At 47.7% G+C, this 20,540-nt stretch overlaps 1 protein-coding gene across 23 annotated transcripts in view; it reads left to right on the top strand.

Annotated features, from left to right (window-relative positions):
- JAKMIP3 (Janus kinase and microtubule interacting protein 3) overlaps positions 1–20,540 on the top strand; it is a 68,442-nt gene that overhangs the window by 7,410 nt on the left and 40,492 nt on the right. For 8 of the 23 annotated variants that reach the window (XM_050337325.1, XM_050337347.1, XM_050337392.1 and 5 more), the window contains exons 1-4: positions 11,505–11,671; positions 17,366–17,503; positions 18,178–18,412; positions 19,511–20,008. In XM_050337325.1, the coding sequence (XP_050193282.1) occupies positions 18,278–18,412; positions 19,511–20,008 (633 nt within the window). In that variant the 5' untranslated portion in view covers positions 11,505–11,671; positions 17,366–17,503; positions 18,178–18,277. Of the gene's footprint in view, positions 1–6,118; positions 6,136–11,488; positions 11,672–17,365; positions 17,504–18,177; positions 18,413–19,510; positions 20,009–20,540 lie in introns of those variants that run through there. The other 15 variants (XM_050337377.1, XM_050337334.1, XM_050337389.1 and 12 more) reach the window with 6 other exon arrangements.

Raw genomic sequence — 20,540 nt, forward strand, 5'->3', positions numbered from 1 at the left:
AGGCCCAGCAGCCTGACCTGCTTCCAGCCTGAGGGAGCTCTGCCAGGCAGCACTTCCTAAACAAAGGCAATTTTGTGCTTTATTTGGTCTGGGAATTGCTTTTTTATTTCCCCTCTTACCAAAACGTCAGTGTGTCACCTGAGACTGGCTTACAGTTTTGGCCTGATAAGGTTTTATAACCACAAATTAAGCAACCCAGAAAGTGGGATGTATCTGGGATGTGAAGAGGAATGGAAAGAAAGGCATGCTTGATGCCCTCCTGATGGCTGAGACTGGGAAAGCAGAGAACACAGGGATGGGGAGGGTCACTGAGGTTGGTGTCAGAGTTACCATCAAGAGCAGACAAATATAATTATGCTCTTTTTCCCTCAAAGTTGCTTTTCAGAGGTTTTTCTGTTATTATTTTGTTTGTTCAAAAGGGAAAGGCTGAAATGGGAGTGTGTGAAATGAGTTTCTTCAGCAGTGCCCAGTAACCAGCAGGATCCCACACTGGTGTGGGTTGGAAGGAACCTTAAAGTTCATCCAGTCCCACCCCCTGCTGTGGGCAGGGACACCTTTCACTAGACCAGGCTGCTCCAAGCTCTGTCCAACCTGGCCTTAGGTGGCAGGAGATGGTCAGACTGAATCTGGTATCGACAGAGAGGGCACATCCCAACCCACAGGAGGGCGGGAAGGGGAATAAACCCCTTGGAACAACGACAGGGAGCTGCAGAGAGCTCTGCTGCTGTGTGGGTTTTTTCCCTCCCAAAGCCAAGCTGAGGTTTGGATGTGTTCTGCTGTAAGAGCAGTAACAGTTGTGTGAGGGGGAACAAGTTGTTGGTTAACTCGATGTTATGCATAAACATGTGAAAGTACAGAGAAATAGGTGCTCGGCTAAAAATATTGTTCCTGTCACTTCAAAATAAGCCACTCAACAACTGAATTTGGCACTGAAGGTGTCAAATTGTAGAGGCAGGAATGTTTGTTCTTCTGTTTGTGTTTCCGTGTCAATCAGCACAGTGGTATCAAGGAGTGTCAGCGAGCTCCGGAGCAGATGTAGCTCCTGGGAAGGGCTGTCTGCACAGACATGGATGTACATGGACATCCCCAAATCGGGAGTGAAAGGCAGGGAGCAAAGATCCAAGGGATGGTTAGAACAACAGCTGCATCTTTAGGATGGAGTTTGAAGATGTTATTGTACACCAGTACTTAATGACATCTATGCCTTACTAATGAACCCTGCCCTGGGAACGGGGAAATTGCTCCAGCCTCCAGGCAGCCCTCGGGCAACGCCTGAGCTTCCCCAGCATCCATTAGCTCTTCAGAACTTCTTGAAATTCCCTGTTTCTAGGAATGCTTGCAGTTACTCTGGGTGGGATTTAAGAGCACTGTGAGCACCTTCTGTCTGTTCAGCATCATTTTAACCCTCCTGTTGCAGCCTCTGTCTGGGGACAGAACCCACTCCTGGGTGTGTAAACAAATGCAGGAGTAGTCTTGAGGCATCATTCCCTGGGGTGCCTGGGAGGATTTTGCCCTTTGTGCATCTTGTTGAGATAACCTTTAGTGCTTGGACAGTGCACTTGGGTAGTACTGCCTGTGACTTGTGTGTGTCAGATTTACTAAGGAATGCTGTACTTGTGGCATTGGCAACATCATTTCATATTAATGAGACTCGCTATTTAAAGTAACATGCAGGCAAGCTCAGGTCCCTTCAGTTTCCCTGGAGTTCTGAATTCCAAGCCTGCTTGACTCACTTGGAGTCAAAAATTTTGATATGTTATTTCATGTTATTTGCAGGACAAATAGGTTTTATTACACCTAAATTTAGGCCATCACCATGCAGTGGGATGGGTAGGAGTCATTTGTTACACCATTGTCGTTATTTCATTGCTGTTGGTTTTCCCTGCGGATCTCCAAACCCGTTTCTGCCTCTGGGTTGTGTCCTGCCCACTTGCTGACTGTAGAGATGTGTTGAACATCAGAACTGTGAAGGGAAAGCCTGAATGGCCCAAACTTCTGCCTGGGGATCAGAATATTGTTTCATTTCCTCTCCAACTCCTGAGAGTTTTTGTTCACTGTTTCCCAAACATGCCTTTGTGCAGTGAATCCTGAGCACTTGATGGGAGCCTGCTCTCAAAAAAGTGTCACTGTCTCAACTGCTGTCTCTGTGAGCAGAGGGCTGGGAGGGAGCTCAGAGAGAAAAGCTGGTGTGAAACATCACATTTGGCAGCCCTACAGCACATCTTCAGAAAGTTTCATTTGGATCCTGAAATATTTGTAATATTCTTGCTGGGATAATGGGATTTGGGGTTTTTTTAAACATTGCACCACATCGACTTTGAAGATGAAGCAAGAAAAATTATTTTTAGCACTTGCTGCTAAGTCATCAGAGATGATAAAGGACAAAGAAGAACAACATTTATAGTGCACTTCTTTTTGGCAATAGCAGAAAAACACCACCCTGCTTCCTGGCTGAGTAAGGAGCTCCCCTCAAAGTTGACCTTAAAGCTCCTCTAGTCCCACCCCCTGCCATGGGCAGGGACACCTTCCACTAGCCCAGGTTGCTCCAAGCCCAGTCCAACCTGGCCTTGGACACCTCCAGGGATGGGGCAGCCACAGCTTCTCTGGGCAACCTGTGCCAGGGCCTCCCCACCCTCACAGCCAAGAATTCCTTCCCAATATCCCATTTAACCCTGCCCTCTGGCAGTGGGAAACCATTCCCCTTTATCCTGTCACTCCAGCCCTTGTCCAGAGTCCCTCTCCAGTGTTCCTGGAGCTCCTTTAGTGCCTGGAAGGGGCTCTAAGGTCTCTCAGAGCCTTCTCTTCTCCAGGTGAACACCCCCAGCTCTCCCAGCCTGTCTCCAGAGCAGAGGGGCTCCAGTTTCAAAATAAGGCTTTAAAACTCTTGAATTTAACTAAGTATGAGCACTTCTAAAAATTCAGATGTCATTCTGAAACATTTCACTTTCATTTTTGACATAATCTCAATTTTTTATCTCAATATTTTGACTAAAATGGGGGAGAGATAAATCCATCACGAAGATCCTTCAGGCAGCCAAGTTCTCTCAGTAGCTGCCTGTGTCAGATATTGCCTTGTGCCTGCGGCCTGTGAGAGCTCCCTGTAAATCTGTGCTACTGATCTGCAGCAGTTACTGCCCTTTTTTTTTTCAATAGGAAAAAGAGAAAAAGAACAGCGGGCACGGCCTCCATGGCAACGGCAGCGGCTGCCTGGGCTGTGGGGCTGCTGCGTGGAGAAGGTGCTCCTGAGGATATATTTGTTTTCAAAATCTGTCTGGCTACAAGCCCATTTGCCAGCAGGGAAAGTCGTCTTTTCCTTAATCCAGTTAGGAGTGGGGTGGTACCGAGCGAGTCCTGCTCGGATCCTGTCGGGACTGTGGCTCCCAGAGAACCCACCCGGGAGGAGCCTCAGCCTGGGTGTGAAGAGAAGCAGGAGGGGGAGCAGGGTGAGACAAGGCCAACTTTGATCACAGAAGGGGTCTATCTAGCTCAAAACAGGGTATTTCATTCCCATTTTCTGAGGTTTATTTCCTACTCTGGTGGAAGGTGTCCCTGCCCTTGGCATGGTGTGGAAGTGTCCAAGGCCAGGTTGGACGGGGCTTGGAGCAGCCTGGGATAGTGGAAGGGCAGGAGTGGAATGGGACGAGCTTTAAGGTCTCTCCCAACCCAAACCAGCCTGGAATTGTAAGCACGTTATAACTAAAACAAGAGCCAGACTGCTTAAAAATCAGTGAGGAAGAGATAGAGATGTTACAGCCTTTCCTCTGGCCTGTCTCCCCCTCCCAGAGACGTTGCCATGGCTGTCTGTAATTAGGGGGAATCTGATGGGATTCTGTCCTTGCAGGGGAATTCAGGCTGGTGCATCCCTTCCCTTTGAAGACAGGTCAGGGTATTGAGCTGCTGTGGGCAGGAGCTCAGGCAGCAGGAGGACAGCCAGCCCTACTCTCCTGGGGGGTTGGGAGGCTGGTTTAAATTGGGATTCTACAGTGCTTCAGGCTAATATTGATTTTTTTCATTTTTATTACTTTTTATTCAAGTATTCACCTCATGTCTCCTGCATGCCATGAAAATTTCATTCTTCTGCTTTCTTACTCATTCACTCATTGAATCCATTCTAAAACTCTCAACTGCACCTTGTATTTCTCATTTTACAGAGGTGTCAAAATTCTATATGGATCTTTTCTGCCACAATTTATGGCTGCTACCCTATGTCTCAAAACCTGATGGTCAGGAGCTTTGTAATCCCGAGGGCTTTTTTAAACCCATGGAAATTTGCAGGATGTGATTGGAATTCCGTTGTGCCAGCACTGGAAGGAAAGCAAGACAATCCTCATATGTAAATGGAATCTGCATTCTTGCTTCTAATTAAAAAATCAAAGGGAAAGGCTTTCTTTAATTAAAGGATGTATTTGCTGATTTGTCACAGGCTGAACTCTGGAGCACTTCTGGTTGGATGCTGTAGCACTCCTGGCTCCTGGGACCCTTCCCAGTCTCCCTGTGCTGAGCGTCATTCCCAAAACCTGGCAGTGTCCCCTGCCCACTGTGCTCACCGGGCTGGGCCTGGAGCCTCTGCATTCCTGCTGGCTGTTGTGAGTGATTGGCAAATGGAGCTTGTGTTGGCAGTGACATCATCTTCCTTATCTTTCTAAAGTGGGTTAGTAACAAATTCATTGGAAAATAACCCTGGGGCAAACCCAGTCAGTTCTCTATTATCATGGAATCACAGAATCCCAGAATATTTTGCATTTGAAGGGACCTTAAATGTCATCCAGTCCCACCCCCTGCCATGGGCACCAACATTTTCCACTATCCCAGGTTAATCCAACCTGGCCTTGGGCACTTCCAGGGATGGGGCAGCCACAGCTTCTCTGGGCAACCTGTGCCATTGGGATGGGGAACTGGGACATCTTGGATAAGGAAAATAACCATGTAGGGATGATACAGTGGTGCTAGGAGCACCCCAGATTCTGCACAGGAGCTGCTGGGAGTCCATGGGCTCAGGAGAGCCCTGTGCATCCCTCTTGGCAAGGACACAGAGGAGGATAAACAGGAGCTGGGTGATTGCTGGGGATGTTCCTGACCCACTGAATGCTGGCACTGGGTGGGCCTGGAGATGTGGGTTCACCTGAACATGTGTGGCCATAGGGTGGTGTAAGATATTGGGGTTTATGAGATTGGGAACAGGCTTGGGATTTTTAGTGTGGGTCAGCCTTTTGTTCCTGAGCTGCTGGAGTTTGGTTTCCTAACAGCAGGAGCCGCAGGTTGCCCGGCTGGGTTTGTGCCCCTGTGCCTGTGGTTCTATCACTCCAGGTAGGCACAGCCTGACAGAGAGGGATCTCAGCCCTCCACAACTCTCCTGAAATCCCACAGAGACTCCATGGGCTGTTTCTCCATGGTTTGGGCAGTGCAGAGCAGAGGGAGGCAGTGGGGTCAGGCCTGTGACCCCAGGGGCTGTGGTTGGGGTGAGAGCTCTTTCCCCGTGGGTGCAGTTGTCCTGCCGTGTTCCACGGGGTACGGGGGGGATTCCTCCAGCCTGTGGAAGGGCCAGAGGGATCCCTTCAGAGACAGCAGAGACAGCTGCCTCACTCCTGGGGCACTTCCCACCCCTGCCAGCCTGGGAGCTTCTGGTGCAGGAGGCTCTCCTTCCCGAGCTCCAGCTCTCACAGAGAATCAAATCCGAGGATGTCTGACGAGGAGCAGCAAAACTCTCAGGCTAATAGTGAGACGCCACCTTTTCTTTTAAATCCACCATAGGTAGAGCTTGGGAATCTTTTCTGCCTCGCCCAGTCCGATTCTCAGGCAGGTTTGCATTTGATATTTTTCCCCCAAAGAAATTGTTTCCTGTTGTCGTACCGTAAGCAGATGGGGAGGGTTCAGTGGAATTACCTCGGGAGAGGCTGGCAGAGCGGCGGCTCCAGGAAGCAGATCCTCCCCGTAATATTGGCACGGTTTGGTAAGTTCCATCGGAAAAATAAAAAGCTGCTCCCTTTGCTGAGTCACAGCCCCCGGAGCTGGAGCCGTGACAAGCCGGGAGACGCCGCCGCCGGAGTTGAAGCAGAGGTGAGGAAAGGCTGGCCAGGATCCTTCTCGCCGCTTTTCTTGCCTGAAATGGTTTTTTGAATCTCCTTAAAGTGCACTGTAAGTTGAATTCAGCCTGGGGGAGGGTGCAGCTGCATCCCCGGCGTGCGGGGCGGGGGATGCATGGCTCTGCTGAGGCAAATCCCGGGCACATCCCGGGGGTAGCCCCGTCCCTCTGCGAGGGCAGGGAGCGGTCCTGCGGCGGGATGCGGGCTGTGGGACCTGCTCTGGATGCAGCGCCGCATCTCCCCGTGTCTCTGGCATGGCCAGGAGCCCCACGGGGCAGGGAAGCCCCTGCCACAGGATGGGGAGCGGGGGCAGCGCATGGAGTGGGTCTGCTGGGAAAGGGGGCCGGCGTGTCTGCAGAGCTGGTGCCTGGTGGGAAGGGAAAGGCAGTTCTGTTCCGGGCTCTGGGCCGTGTTTCCAGGTGTGGTGTTCTCTCTTTGCTTCCCGACCTGCAGTGCCGCGGCTGATGCTCCATCGGAGCCTTTCTCCCTGTTCCCAGCTTGTCCCGCCGTCCTTGCCTGTATAAATCCCTCTGCAGCCATGACCTGGGGCTGTTCCAGGCTCTCCACTGTGGAGTTGAGCAGCTTTGTTTGTACCTCTGCACCGTGTTTCAGTGGTTCAGGTTATTTGCTTTCCAAAGCCTTTTCATCTCCTCAAGTCCACAGAACTGGGTGTCAAATCCAGGGGAGTTTATAGAGGGAGGAGTGATTTGGGATTGATGAAGGAAAGCCAGGTGGGTTCCCTTACAGCAGGGAGGCTGCAGGTGGAACAGAGACACGGGAGCATTTGCTGAACACCATTAAAATGTAGCACTTGACACTTGAAAGTAATTCTGGTTCTGTTGAAATGCTGCCAGGATGTGTGTTATCTAGACAGAAAAATGCTCTTGTGCTGCTATTGCAAATGTATTCGTGGTCGTTTAAATTGCAGATTTGTTTTTTAAAGCAAATCTGAAGTAGCTATGACTGTGTGGATATTTTCCATGTACTTTTGAATAGATTTTTAAAGTGTTAGAAAAGCCTGGCAGTGTGTTTAGGGGCTGTGATGTTGCTGAGCTGTGGGTGATCAGCCCAGCTCAGCCTGTCTGACCACTGCACAGGGCAATGTGCCCTGAGTTGCCGTCCCTGAGGGATGGAGCAGAATCATGGAATCAAAATAACAAGAGTTGTTAAGGTTGGAAAAGGCCTTCCAAGGTCGTCAAGACCAATCATCAACCCACATGACCATCATGTTCATCATAATCCTGTCCCCAGGTGCAACATCCACACTTTTTGAACACTTCCAGCGATGGGGACTCCAGCCTGTGGTAGGGCTGGACAACCCTTCCCATGATGAAATTTTACCTAATGTCCAGCCTAAACCTCCCCTGATGCAACTTTGGGCTGTTTCCTCTCATCCTGAGGAATTCATCTGGGGCTTCTCCTCCTGACCTCTTGCCCTCATCCCAGGCTGTCTCACTGGGATGTCCCATTCCACTGCACAAAGCAAGGTGAGAGAAGAAACTGTGACTTCAATATAGAAATAAAAGAAGTAAACAAGAAGGGCAAATATTCTCCTGAAATGGAAGGGCCAAGACGCCTCAGTGTTTCAGTCCTAACACCTGGCCTCACCCTACCCATTCATGGAATCATGGAATGGTTTGGGCTGGGAGGGAAGTGCTGTGATGGTGGTATTGGGGCTGGGTTGGCCCTGTCTCTGTCACCAGTACCTGGGGACTCACAGCACTATCCTTTTCCCACCCTGTTGTATTTGGCTGTGGTGGGCTGACCCTAGGAGCAGCAGAAGTGCCCCTAGGGTTTGTCGTGTGTGATCCAAGGTGGAAGATTCATCTTTCCACTGAAAAAATCACTTCCTGCCAAGTGCCCCCAGGGTGGTTTCTTGCATTAGTGTGAAAAGTAACTGAAACATTGTTTTTGCCTACACCCTATCAATCATTTTATAACTGCCTGTGCAGTGTCTCTTCCAAAAAAAAAAAAAAAAATCACAGATCCTTCATCTTTTATTACCTGGTCACACCTGTTATGTTTCTTTTAGATGAATGGATTAATGAGTACCTACTACTTACCTTTCTGTAGCATCATAATGCTTTTCACCCTGTTTCCAGTCTCGTGCCATTATAATACCTTATTTACCTCGCTGTGGGCACAACAGATGTCCTCAGTGATGACTTGATCTTTCCTCCTAAATCTCTGTGTGCAGGATATGTCAAATTGTATTTTTAAATATAGATTATCTTGTACTTTCCTGGATTGAATTTCATGTTGCTTAGTTACCTATTTTTTTCTGGTTTGAGGTTATTGTTGGTTTTTTTTCTTCCTTTTGCTTGCTTTGTAGTCCTCTCTCCTCTTGATTGACCTACATAATCCCCTACTATCAGCAGGTTTTTGTGTCCTGCCCTTTACTCTTTACCAGGTCACCAGAATATCAAACAGTGCCAGCCCTGGGCCTTGGAGCTCCCAGCTGGGAATCTCCTCCTTGTAGTAGTAACTCCTCCTTGTAGTAGTAACTCCTCCTTGTAGTAGTAAGTCCTCCTTTGTTTTGATTCCCCATCTGTGACTCATGTTTTCACACACCACATTACTCAGCCTTCACACAGGCACAGGGTGGGGTTGTTGGGATGTCCTGAGCAGGGCCAGGAGTTGGACCCGATGGTCCCTGTGGGTCCCTTGCAGCTCAGGATATTTATTCTGTGATTCCGTGACTCTTGAGCAGTTTGTTGTGGACGTGTCCAACCCTGCGTGTGCCTGCGAAGCTGAGATCCCGATTTCTGGTCTCACGTCCCTCACCCACTGCAGTGCCAGGATCCATCAAGATGCCTCTGCTGCCCCACACACAGGTCACATTTCCACACCCCTCTGCCTGGTGGGTCACTGTCTGTCCAGAGCACCAGCAGGGTGTCCTGGGCATGGGTTTCTCTGGTGCCTTTAATGAGCCATATGAATTTGCATATTTTTATTGTTAAAACTCACAAACTCTGGTTCCCCCAGAGCAGAGCAGCCACAGCTGTTGCTGTTCCTCATCCTGACCCTCTCCAGACTCCCAGAGCTTCGCAGTCCCACAGTTCCACCCTTGCTGCCCTGGAGAACGTGCCTGGCTGTGATGGCAGGAGCTGGTGGGACTCAGATCCCAGCAGGAAGCATTTCTGCTGCCCTCGGGCATCCTGACTGCAGGCAGAACCCGGTGTTCCTGCTCCAAGAGCAATGATCAGCCAGAAAGTCAGGAGCCAGATGGACACATCCTCTTAGCTGAGGATCAGCGCCCTGCGACCCGTGTAAGAAGCTACTTTCCCTGAAGGAGTGAGTGCAGAAGGCTAAAAGATTGGAGAATCCAGAACTCAAATCCCAGATTACCCAGCTGCCACACTAACCCAGTGGCTAGGAAAGACCTCCTCTGGAGCTTCTCCTGCCTGTCAATGGGGATGTTGGAGGGAATGTTTCCCCAGTTACTTTTTACAGCATATTTCATTACGAAAAGCAAGGCCAAGCACTTTTCCTGATCATCTGCACAGGTCCTTGAGAGTGAGATAACTGCACAGGATGGGTTCTCTGGAGAGGAGGCATCAGCCAGGAGATGTCATTCGGGAATGAGGGACTTGGCCTCAGACGTGAACTCCAGCAAGTCAATTTTGGTGACCCAATAGGGAGCACAAGCAGAGGCAGCTGCTGAGGTTCCCCTTTCCCCCTTTCTTTTTATGCTTTTCCCTTTTCTTTCCCCTTCAAAAGATAAATGAGAGACTTTTCCATACACTTACACATCCTGAGATTGCCCCAGTTGTGTCCCTCAGCAGAACCAGCAAACTGACCCAAAATTCAGCTCTGTGAGCACCAGCTTGTCCTGGTGTTGTCATTCTTGGCCCTTGGTAGGTCATTCTTGGTAGCAGGTGGCTCTAGAGCATCGTGTAACTTCTATTAATTTACTCCTCAAATACACACATAGTTTGCATGGTCCATCTTTGAGTTGCTCATTGCAATTATTTTTATAGTTAAAAAAATTATTTCCATTATGTTCGTGTTCAAATGTGAAGCTTATTGCATTTAGTGTAGCATTGGGAGGGTCAGTACATGTAGGGTTTGTTAGTGACTGGAATATTCAAGATATATCTTGAATGCAATGATGTGCACAAACTGACTGTAATTCTCCATGGAAATCTTCTTGTTATTAGTCTAGATGAGAAAAAAAGTTATGGAGCTCTTGTGTTGAAAATAAAGTTTTCCCAGAGGAATGGATCATGGAATCACAGAATCATGGGATGGTTTGGGTTGGAAGGGATCTTCAAGACAATCCAGTCCCACCCCCTGCCATGAGCAGGGACACCTTCCACTAGCCCAGGTTTCTCCAAGCCCCATCCAACCTGACCTTGGACACTTCCAGGTAGGGGGCAGCCACAGCTTCTCTGGGCAACCTTTTGAACCCGGCATCCTTTGATTTTAAATGTTAAAGTGAGATTGAAACAGCCCTTTCTCTTTTATTTCCCCTAAAGGCCTAAAATATTCCGCTTGGCTCTGTGTTTGCCTTAAACCCTCTTACTGATCCATTCTGTGAAAGTGCAGGGAAATAGTATCCACATGCCAGGCAAATTGACTCTAAAGGCTGATGCAGCATCTCAAATGAAATCAGCTTTATCAAATCAGATTATAGCTCTGAACTCCTGGGCTGTGCACATCTGGTCAGTGCTCCCCCCAACCCTGGCAGAGCTCACCTCCCCAAGGGCAGCAGCTCTGAGCCACCTTTGTGTCCCTGGCATGGCCCTGCCTCGGTCACCCCCCAGGCACAGGACCTGGCTCATGTCACACCAGTCTTTCTCACTCCTCAGGGACAGCTTTCCCATGTGCCTTCAGCCTTTTCCTTCCCACCTATTGCTCTGCCTCTCCTTTGGGAAACACGAGCTTTGGTTAGGGCTTCTCGTTCGTCGTCTGGAAGGGACAGTTTGATTTTGGGATTTTGTTCAGTCATCTTCCAGGGACTGTTTTTGTTTTAAAAGCATTTTCATAGTGGATCTTTTGTGTGTAGTTGTAAATGTGTACTTAACCAGTACCTGAGAGGGGGTTTGCAAGAAGGCAGGGGAGGGACTTTCCACAAAGGCATGAAAATGGGACAAGGGGGAATGGCTTCCCACTGCCAGAGGGCAGGGTTAGGTGGGATATTGCAGGAAATCTTCCCTGTAAGGGTGGAGAGGCCCTGGCCCAGGTTGCCCAGAGAAGCTGTGGCTTTCCCATCCCATTTTAAGAGCCTTTCTGTTCTGAACTCCTTTGCTATCTCTACTTTGGATCTGTCCCTTTACCTTCTGTAAGAGTGTTCCTGCCAGAAGCTGGACCAGGTGAGAGCAGCACGTTGTGTCTCACTTGTTCTAATGCAAAAGATCTCCCTGCCACCAGGATGTAACTAAAGCTCTGTTGGTCTTCCCCAGGGACCATTTTCCCAGCTGAGGCCACGCTGCAGGGCTCACACCTGATTCCATGAGATTTTGGCTCTCCAGCCCCCCGAGGCCTGCCCTGGCCCAGCAGATGTTGGTGGGAGAGGAATGGTGTTAATCCCCAGCGCTACCACCTACCGAGTCCACTCCCCTCACAACTGACCTCCAGCCAGTCTGGTACTCTGAGCATATTCTTGCTTTCTTTCTAAATCAGTATTTATGTTTATTTATGTTCATTATTATGCTTATTTACGTTTGTGAGGCAGGAGGCGTGTTTGCTATTTTTGTCACAGCAACTGTCAAGAAAAGGTTATTTAAATTAGGATATTTAGTAACGAAAAATCAGGTTTGAAATAATCGGATTCTCAGTTTTTGGGACTGAAGGAGCAGCTTTTCACCAGAGCCTGATGGGCATCTGACAATTAGCAGCTGTTTGCATTTGGGAGATTAATGGACTTTCCTTTCAAAATCTTGTCTGTTGCTGTGAACTGTAAGTTTTTATTCTTGGTTTAGAGCTGGGCACACACCTACTGAGACATAAAACACATTGTCAAATAGACATGTAATTTTTAGATAGCCATGGCCAGCCTAAAGAAAGGTTCCTCCTCACATCAGTCTTTCCCTTCTGCCCAGTTCCTCACAGCTGAATCTGATGATGGTGAGTCAGTCTGGAAATTAATCTTAATTCTGAAATCTAAACCACAATGTTTTTGTTGCCACTGTCTAGTCTGTTATTTTCAAGCTCATTTATAAATTGAATAAATCCGAGAATTGAAAATCTTTTATAAGAGTGTAGCGGTTAAATACTGCCTTTTCCACCCTCAAATCCAGCTGTGTTGCATGTTGGTGCCGAAGAGGGTTGGAGAGGTAGCATTAAATAGTTATTTAGGGATGTTAATAACATGCTTAAAATGTTTCCATCAAGTGCTTTTGGATGGTGCGATGCCATCTGTGTTACAGTTGATTTAGTTAATTATACAGGCATGAATTCCTTGGGAAAAGGGATGGCATTGCTCTAACAGTTTGTTTGAGAGCAAGATAACAGAGTGACACAATATTAAACTGATGGCATTAGTCTGAAATGTATTCCTCACTAATAATCCTCCCCAAAGCACTAGAATTATGCTGAGCTGCTCCATTTTAACAGAGAATTTGGATAGGTGTGCTATTGCAGTGTTACTGCAATAACTCCAATGGATTTTTGTACCTTAAGTGTTGGGGATTATCTGAGCAAAAAGAAAAATGAGCTTCCTACATACTCGCCTGTGTTCTTAATTAATTATATCTCTTTCTGCAAATTAGCTATAGGAGATGTAAAATTAAACAGGTGTCGTGCTTTAAAATGTACCTGCTGGGATTTATCAGCAATTGTGTCTGTCAGTACTGGAATTCATAGAATCTCCTGAGCTGGGAGGGACCCACAAGGACAATCCAGCCCAACTTCTGGCCCTGCACAGGACACCCCAACAATCCCACCCTGTCCAGGACACCCCAACCGTCCCACCCTGTCCCTGGGAGCCTCGTCCAAACACTCCTGGAGCTCTGTCAGTTTGGGGCCGTGCCCACTGCCCTGGGGAGCCTGTTCAGTGCCCGACCACCCTCTGGGGGAAGAACCTTTTCCTGAGATCCACCCTAACCCTGCCCTGACCCAGCTCCAGCCATTCTCTATAAACTGTTAATTAGTTGCATAATTGACACCCAATTGTTTCCATAAAAAACCAACAAAACCCCAAACCAAACAAACAAAACCACAAACAAAACCAAACAACCAACCAAGAACACCAACAAACCAAAAAGCTTTGTAAAACTTATGCTGAAAAATCAGAGGATGGGATTTAGACCCATGTGTGGAAACTACAGACACAAGGTGAGCCTGCAGAGAGGAGCCTGTGTGAACTACAAATGTAGATGTCGTGAACGTCAGGGTTTTGCTCAGGGTTTGTAAATATGATTCACCCATCAAGGAGTTAAAGCCAACAACGGTTGAAGGATTAATCTTTGAGGAAAAATTCAGGTCAGTCAGGATTTGACATGTGTCTGTTACAGCTGCTGCTGGAATTGATCTAATCCTCGGCAGAACTTTGGCTAGACTTCCATCTGCAAGGGCTCAGCGCTGGTTGTCAGGGTTTGGGGGGGAGAGGGGCATTGTTTTTAATTTAAAGCACATATTTCATCAAGGATAGGTTTCAGAGCTTATTTCAGACTGGGAAATGTTGGTTGGTTGTTTTTTTCCTTATGGAAATGGAGATTTGCTTTAAAGCAGCTGACTGAGGGTAATGGAGTATGTTACCCTTGCAGTGTGGGGAGCCTGAACCTTTCCCAGTAAAAGCATGAACAAGTCAGATATGGCTCTTTGGAATCTGGGTTGAGTTACCAACATTGATTGTATTTTTTTAAAAAAGCAGGGTTTTATCAAACTGGTCTCAATTCGATCATTAAACAGCAGAAACAAAAAATCCTTATGGGATGGTCCAGGGAAGGGAGTGGAGTTGGGGAAGGGTGTGGAGTAACAGGAGTGGCTGAGGGAGCTGGGGAGGCTCAGCTTGGAGAAAAGGAGGCTTGGGGGGACCTTCTTGCTCCCTTCAACTCCCTGAAAGGAGTGGGGAGCCGGGGATGGTCGGGCTCTGCTCCCAGGGAACAAGGGACAGGATGAGAGGAAATGGCCTCAAGCTGTGCCAGAGATGGTTCAGGTTGGACATGAGGAGGAATTTCTTCCTGGAAAGGGTGTTCAGGCATTGGAAGGGGCTGCCCAGGGTAGTGGTGGAGTCCCCATCCCTGGAGGTGTCCAAGGAAGGTCTGGACGTGGCCCTCAGTGCTCTGGGTGGGGTGACAAGGTGAGGATTGAGCACGGGGTGGGTTTGATGGGCTGGGAGGGCTTTTCCAACCTCAGTGATACTGGGATTCTTTGAGTCTTTTTGTGCAGGAAATACACAACATAACCATGAGTACAGGACAATACAGGCCTTGGCAGTTGTTTCTTGATCTCAGCTACCAGTTTACTCTGTTTTCCATGTAATTTCCAACAAGTTTTCTTCTTATGTTGCTGCTGAGGGAATGAAACGCTATTTGTGACAAATGTTTGTACAAAAAAAACCCCCAAGGCACAAATGCAGCACTGAAGGTGATTGCATTGGCTTAGCATGAAATTCCTTTCCAGAGGAAAACTCATTTTTCTTGCATTCGGATCTACAGGCTGCTGCAATCCTAAATGGAACATGGAGATTACTCATAGGAGGAAGTGGGAACTCACCCATAGACAGTATTACATTTTCTTTCTATCATAATATTTTGAGGTGCACCAGAGGCTCAACAAGGTTTGTCTAAACTAATTAATTAGAACAATTTGTCAAAAATAGAGAACACCAGTGCTCAGAGGCTGTGGCAGACACTGGAAATGTGCAGTGTTTGTAAGAACAGCGTGCTGCTTAAGCTGTGTTTTGTTTAAAATATTGGTACCCTGGGTAGGGATGTATTCATTTATTGTTAAGGTGCAGTGAAACATTGATTTCAGAAACTGCTACCTAGAAAACACATTTTCCAATTAGCCTTGATGTTTGAATTACAAGTCAGGAGGCAAAGGGAACTCTGAGCCCAGCTCAAGGTAGCTCTGATGCATTATTGATGCTGTTTTCAATATCAAACATGCCAGGAAGAAGATGCATGATCTATTCTCCCAGAATCAAAAATATGAGGACCTTTCTGTTCTATTAAGGTGATGTGTCTGATGGATGCCCATTCTATATAACTCACTGGAAAAATAGGGGAAACATCCAAAGGCAAGTGACTTTTACCAGGGAATGACTCCTCTACCCAGTGCTGTGGTGAGGAGTCCCAGGGAGCTGCTCTGTTCCCTGTAGGGACTGGGCTTGTTGAGGATCTGGGCTCAGTTTTGGTCCCTTGGCCTCCTGCGCTCCCTGTGTGCCACCTGGAGCCAGAGCAGAGCCCGAGCAACCAGGGAGCAGCGGGTTTGTGTTCCCTGATAAACCACCTCCTCGCTGCACACACGTATCAGCACAGCGATGGTGGCTCAGAAATGTTTTTGTGGCATGTTTTCCTCCCAGCATTTGGCAGAAATGTTGTTTTAAGGCTGGCATTTGTGCAGCAGTCTCTGATGGCTCTTCCGCGTGGGGCATCCCCGGCAGACACGGCTGCTCTGGGCCATGGGGCCGGCACTGCTGGGAGTACAAACGGTGACTGTCGTGGTGCCCAACAATGACACTTGTCCCACTGCACACACAGAAGGCCCTGGGTGGTACTAGAAGCCGTCTGACTCTGTCCAGTCCAGTTCTGCATTATTATCCCTGGGAATAACAACGCTCTGAGCATTAAATGGACCAAAGACTCCAGACCGTGTAAACTGCAGAATCACAGAATGTCCTGAGTTCTCTGGGAAATCTCATTAAGGCTTCAGCATTTCAAGTCTGGAAGATGTTTCCAACATTGGTTCTCCAGAGAAGCTGTGGCTGCCCGATCCCTGGAAGTGCCCAAGGCCAGGTTGGACGGAGCTTGGAGCAGCCTGGGATAGTGGAAGGTGTCCCTACCCGTGGCAGGGAGTGGGACTGGATGAGCTTTAAGATCCCTTCCAACCCAAACCAGTCTGGGATTCTGTGACCTTCTTGATAATATTTCATTTCTTCTTTAAAGGTTTTGGGGACCTGCTTGGAGCAAACAGGGCTGTACAAACCTTTCTTCTTTGAAATAAGCCAGCCACTTCTACACTTTGTCTTTCAGTAGAGAAGAATCAGGTTTAGGCAGCTGCTTGACATGAACTGTACCAACTCATGCAATTAGGCCTTGGTAACATTTAAACAAAATTAAAAAGCTTAAAAACTGGAAGTGAGAGGACATGTGGTTCTACAAATCAATCTCAGACAGGATTCCCACCCAGTGAACTGTGCTCCACAGTATCAGTTCCTCAGTTTTATTCTCTGTAAGCAAGCAAGCAGAAATTCTCATAGCCCTTGTCTGTCAAAAGGAATCCTGATTGCAATTACTCTCACAAATCCCTGTACCATTCAAATTGTGATTTGTCTGCCATTCAAGTGGAAGCAGTTAAAGCTCGTAGTGCGCTGCTCGTTTCCTCAGGTTGTGAGACAACCTGGCTCGCCACTGCCTCTGCCATTACAGGAGATCACTGAAGGAAAGAATTGTAAAGTGCACAAAGGCCTCACTCTTCACAGCAGGTAGAGCCCTGTGCCTGTGGCTATAGGCTGCCCCATTTTTATATCAATAAAGAAAGAGGGTTTAAAGCTCCATTGTAGATCACTGGTGCGTTGTGTCTGCTTCCACAAAGCAGCAAGAATCTTAAATGCAAAGAACATCTGCTCCTGTTACAGGTTTTTCAGGCAATATCTTTAAAATTTAATTTATTTCTATTTCTTTGCCCAACCAAACGCGTTTCTTTTTATAGACACTTCTAGGCTACAAAGTCAGGTATCAGCCTGAGAAGCAGCAGAACTGGGACTGTGCCACTTTGATTTGGACAATTAATATCAGGAATGTTATTTTATTTTCTTACTTGTTTCTCTTAAGTCTCAGCTTTCCCACTGTCCCTCTGACCCAGCAGGGTTAACTGTCTGTCCTATGTGATTTTTCCAGTTCTCAGCAGCTTTGCCCTGTCCCTCCCAAACTCCAGCCCCTCTCCCAGATGCTCTCAGCCTTCCCCCAGCTCTGTATCCTGTTTATATATCCCTGGAGCAGCGCCCTTCCTTGGCTCTTTTCTCCATTATAGATTCAGGATTTTGCTCTTAGAATTCAAATCAGTGTGGTGGTGTTGTTGTTGTTGCTGCTGTTTTTATTATTCTGTTTTGGTGCTGTTATTAAGTAGTTGCTATTTCACTCTTACCACTGATTGTTATTTTCTCATTACAGCTGCCCTGACCTGTGGAGCCCCTTCACTCGTGCTCAGACAGTGGTTTTGACCATGAGTCATGAGGAATAAACCAAAGCACTGAAGGTCATCGTCCCAAGGAAATCGTTATCTACATTAACAAGATTAGTATAAAAAAGGTTGGAAACATTCTCCCAAATTTGAGCTTCTATTTCTGTGGAGTTCTGTAATATAATGATTCTGTGATTCCGTGGTTTTATGGTTCTATGAAAATAGTTTTCCCAGGGGTTGCTGTCTCCAGGCCTTGATGGTGCCAGGGGATGGTGTGTGGACATCCCTCATGAGCATTCCAGATCCTTTGCACTGTGTGAATTCCAGTGCAGATGAAGGGATGAGACACTCGCTGACAGGAGGGTGTAGGGGTTGGGCTCTTCTCCAAGGTAACAAGTGACAGGATAAGAGGAAATCACATCAAGTTGCACCAGGGCAGGTTTAGGTTGGATATTGGGGAAAATTCCATCACCAGAAGGTTTGTCCAGCCTTAGCATAGCTGTCCAGGGCAGTGATGGAGTCCCCATCCCTGGAGGGATTTAAAAGCCATGTGGATGTGGCACTTGGGGACACAGGTTAGTGATGGCCTTGGCAGTGCTGGGGCAATGGTTGGCCTTGATGGGCTCAGAAGGCTTTTCCAACCTGAACAAACCTGTGATTCCATACTGAGTGCAGGGAAGAGCCCCTTCAGCTGGCTGCCCTGTCCCCCATGCATGTAGAAGTGCCTTGTGTGTGTGGTGGTGTCCTGTCCCTGCCCACCCCTCTCTGGGGGTGCTGTGTGACCGTGCTCTCCCTTTTCCAGGCACAGGAAGATGTAGTGTTCCGGCGGGAGGCGCAGGAGCCGGAGCGAGTGCTGGGCCAGGGGCTCCAGGCAGGATTTCTCTCCCTGCCACAGCCTCACCATGTCCAAGAGGGGCTCCAGCAGCCGGGCCAGGGGGGACAAGCCGGACGCCTTGGCCGCCCTGCAGGCTGCCAATGAGGAGCTCAGGGCCAAGCTCACTGACATCCAGATAGAGCTCCAGCAGGAAAAGAGTAAGGTGTGCAGCTTCCCTTTCCTTCCACCGGCAAATTCAGCGTATTTCTGTTATTTCTGACCGCTCTCTGCCCCACTCATGGCTGCCTTATACATTTGCATGATTATGAGGCACTGTAGAATATGAATCCAACATATATATATATGATATCAAAACAGAAGATCTGTTAATCGTTTTGATGTGAAGCAGCGTTGGCAGTTTTAAGGCTGAGGACTCTCTTTTCCTTCTCTCTGTTCTACCCCACCACTTCCAGTCACGGCTTCTTTAGAGTTTATGTCATGGTTTTAAATTGAAACATCATCTGAGCCCTGTGTGCTCAGGTACAGTCAGTTATTTGCACTGAATATAACTCTTTGCTGAGAAAGCATCTGGTAAAATGCAGCTGTTTGGGGTTTCACTGGAGATTTGCGTATCTTCCCTGTGCACGTGTGCTCTGTGCGGGTTGGGTCTGTGTGCCTGCCAAGCCAAAATGCTGGCTTGGCATCTGATTCCTCATGTATTCCTTTGGTGATGTGGTGTGAGAGCTTCTGCACACTGAAGTAAGGACTCAGCCTTACTCACAAGATACTGCCTGGTTCCTAAATGTGTATTATCTCACTCATTAATCTGTTTGTAGCACCTGGTATACGCACATCAGCCCAGTTTGTGACCATACACTTCCTCCAGTGTTTGGATGTTGGTGGTTTGGGCACCTGGGTTCTCTCTTTCTTGCATAAATTTGTGCTAATCATTTATATTTTGTACCACATGCTTTCTAGAGCACTGGATTGGGTGAATTAAAGAGCCTGTAAGATTGCAAGGGATAATTTTTTAATTCTGAAGATAGAATAAGATGCTAAAATCAGCATTGGTACCTGGCCTTTCGGCCTCAGTATCGACAATTTCCAAAATGATAATGATACATTTTGGTTTCTTTTTCTAAATATGCAGATATTTCTGTTTATGCTGGTTTCCAGTGATAGGGCTTTGCTGCGTAGACACAGAGATAGAGCACTGAACTCTGACGTTATAAAGTGACCTGTATAATTTTTAAGTAATATAATGATTTGTACTAATCATTTTGTTGATTGACAGTAGAGTCCTTTCTGATTTTCCTTGCAGGTCAGCAAGTTGGAAAGAGAAAAAAACCAGGAGGTGAAGCAGATCAAGGAGCACGAACAGCATAAAAGTACCGTGGTGGTCACAGAGCTCAAAGTCAAACTGCACGAGGACAAAATGAAGGAGCTCCAAGCTGTTCGAGAAGCACTTCTGAGACAGCACGAAGCTGAGCTGCTCAGAGTAATAAAAATCAAGGACAATGAAATCCAGAGACTGCAGACCCTGCTCAACGCCGTGCGGGATGGGGGTCCCGACAAGGTGAAAACGGTGCTGCTCTCGGAGGCCAAGGAGGAGGCCAAGAGGGGCTTCGAGGTGGAGAAAATCAAAATGCAGCAGGAAATTTCCGAGCTGAAGGGGGCTAAGAAACAAGTGGAGGAGGCTCTAACTATGGTCATCCAAGCTGACAAAATCAAAGCAGCGGAGATCAGGAGTGTGTATCACCTGCACCAGGAGGAAATCACCAGGATCAAGAGGGAGTGCGAGAGGGAGATTCGTAGACTGGTACGTGTTGCTCTTTGCATCTGTGCTTTAACTTACTTTATTGATAGTCAGGAAATGATCAGTGCTGGACTCAGCTGAGGGGATAAGGATGGGTGTTGGAAATTTGGAACTTGCTTCAAATCTGTTCTACATTTACTAGAAGAGACGTTGAACTGTTTTTTAAAACTATCAGGATGTTTTGTAAGGAACTTCTCTATCCGTGTCAGTGCCTGTTAATGTTGTTCACATTTCAGACATGAGGAGGAGCTCTCAGGTTCCTGACTGCTTAGGGGAATGCTACAGAAGAGTTGTGTTTCTAGGCCTTTATTTCCTCCCCAAGTGTTCCTTGGTCCCTCCCTTTCCCTGCCTTTGCTAGTTCCCATGAATATCCCATAATGAGCCCTGCATAAACCCAAAATGCTCTTCTTCTGCATCCCTGAGTCCTACACATGCAGCAAGGCATTCAGGGGAAATTCCTCTCCATACCCACCTCGAGTGATTTTCCCCTGGACAGGGGCTGGTTCTCCTGCCTGACTCCACAGGCTCCTGATCC

Source organism: Myiozetetes cayanensis, unplaced genomic scaffold, assembly GCF_022539395.1.
Source record: "Myiozetetes cayanensis isolate MyiCay16 unplaced genomic scaffold, myiCay2020 scf10, whole genome shotgun sequence".
Taxonomy (NCBI): domain Eukaryota; kingdom Metazoa; phylum Chordata; class Aves; order Passeriformes; family Tyrannidae; genus Myiozetetes; species Myiozetetes cayanensis.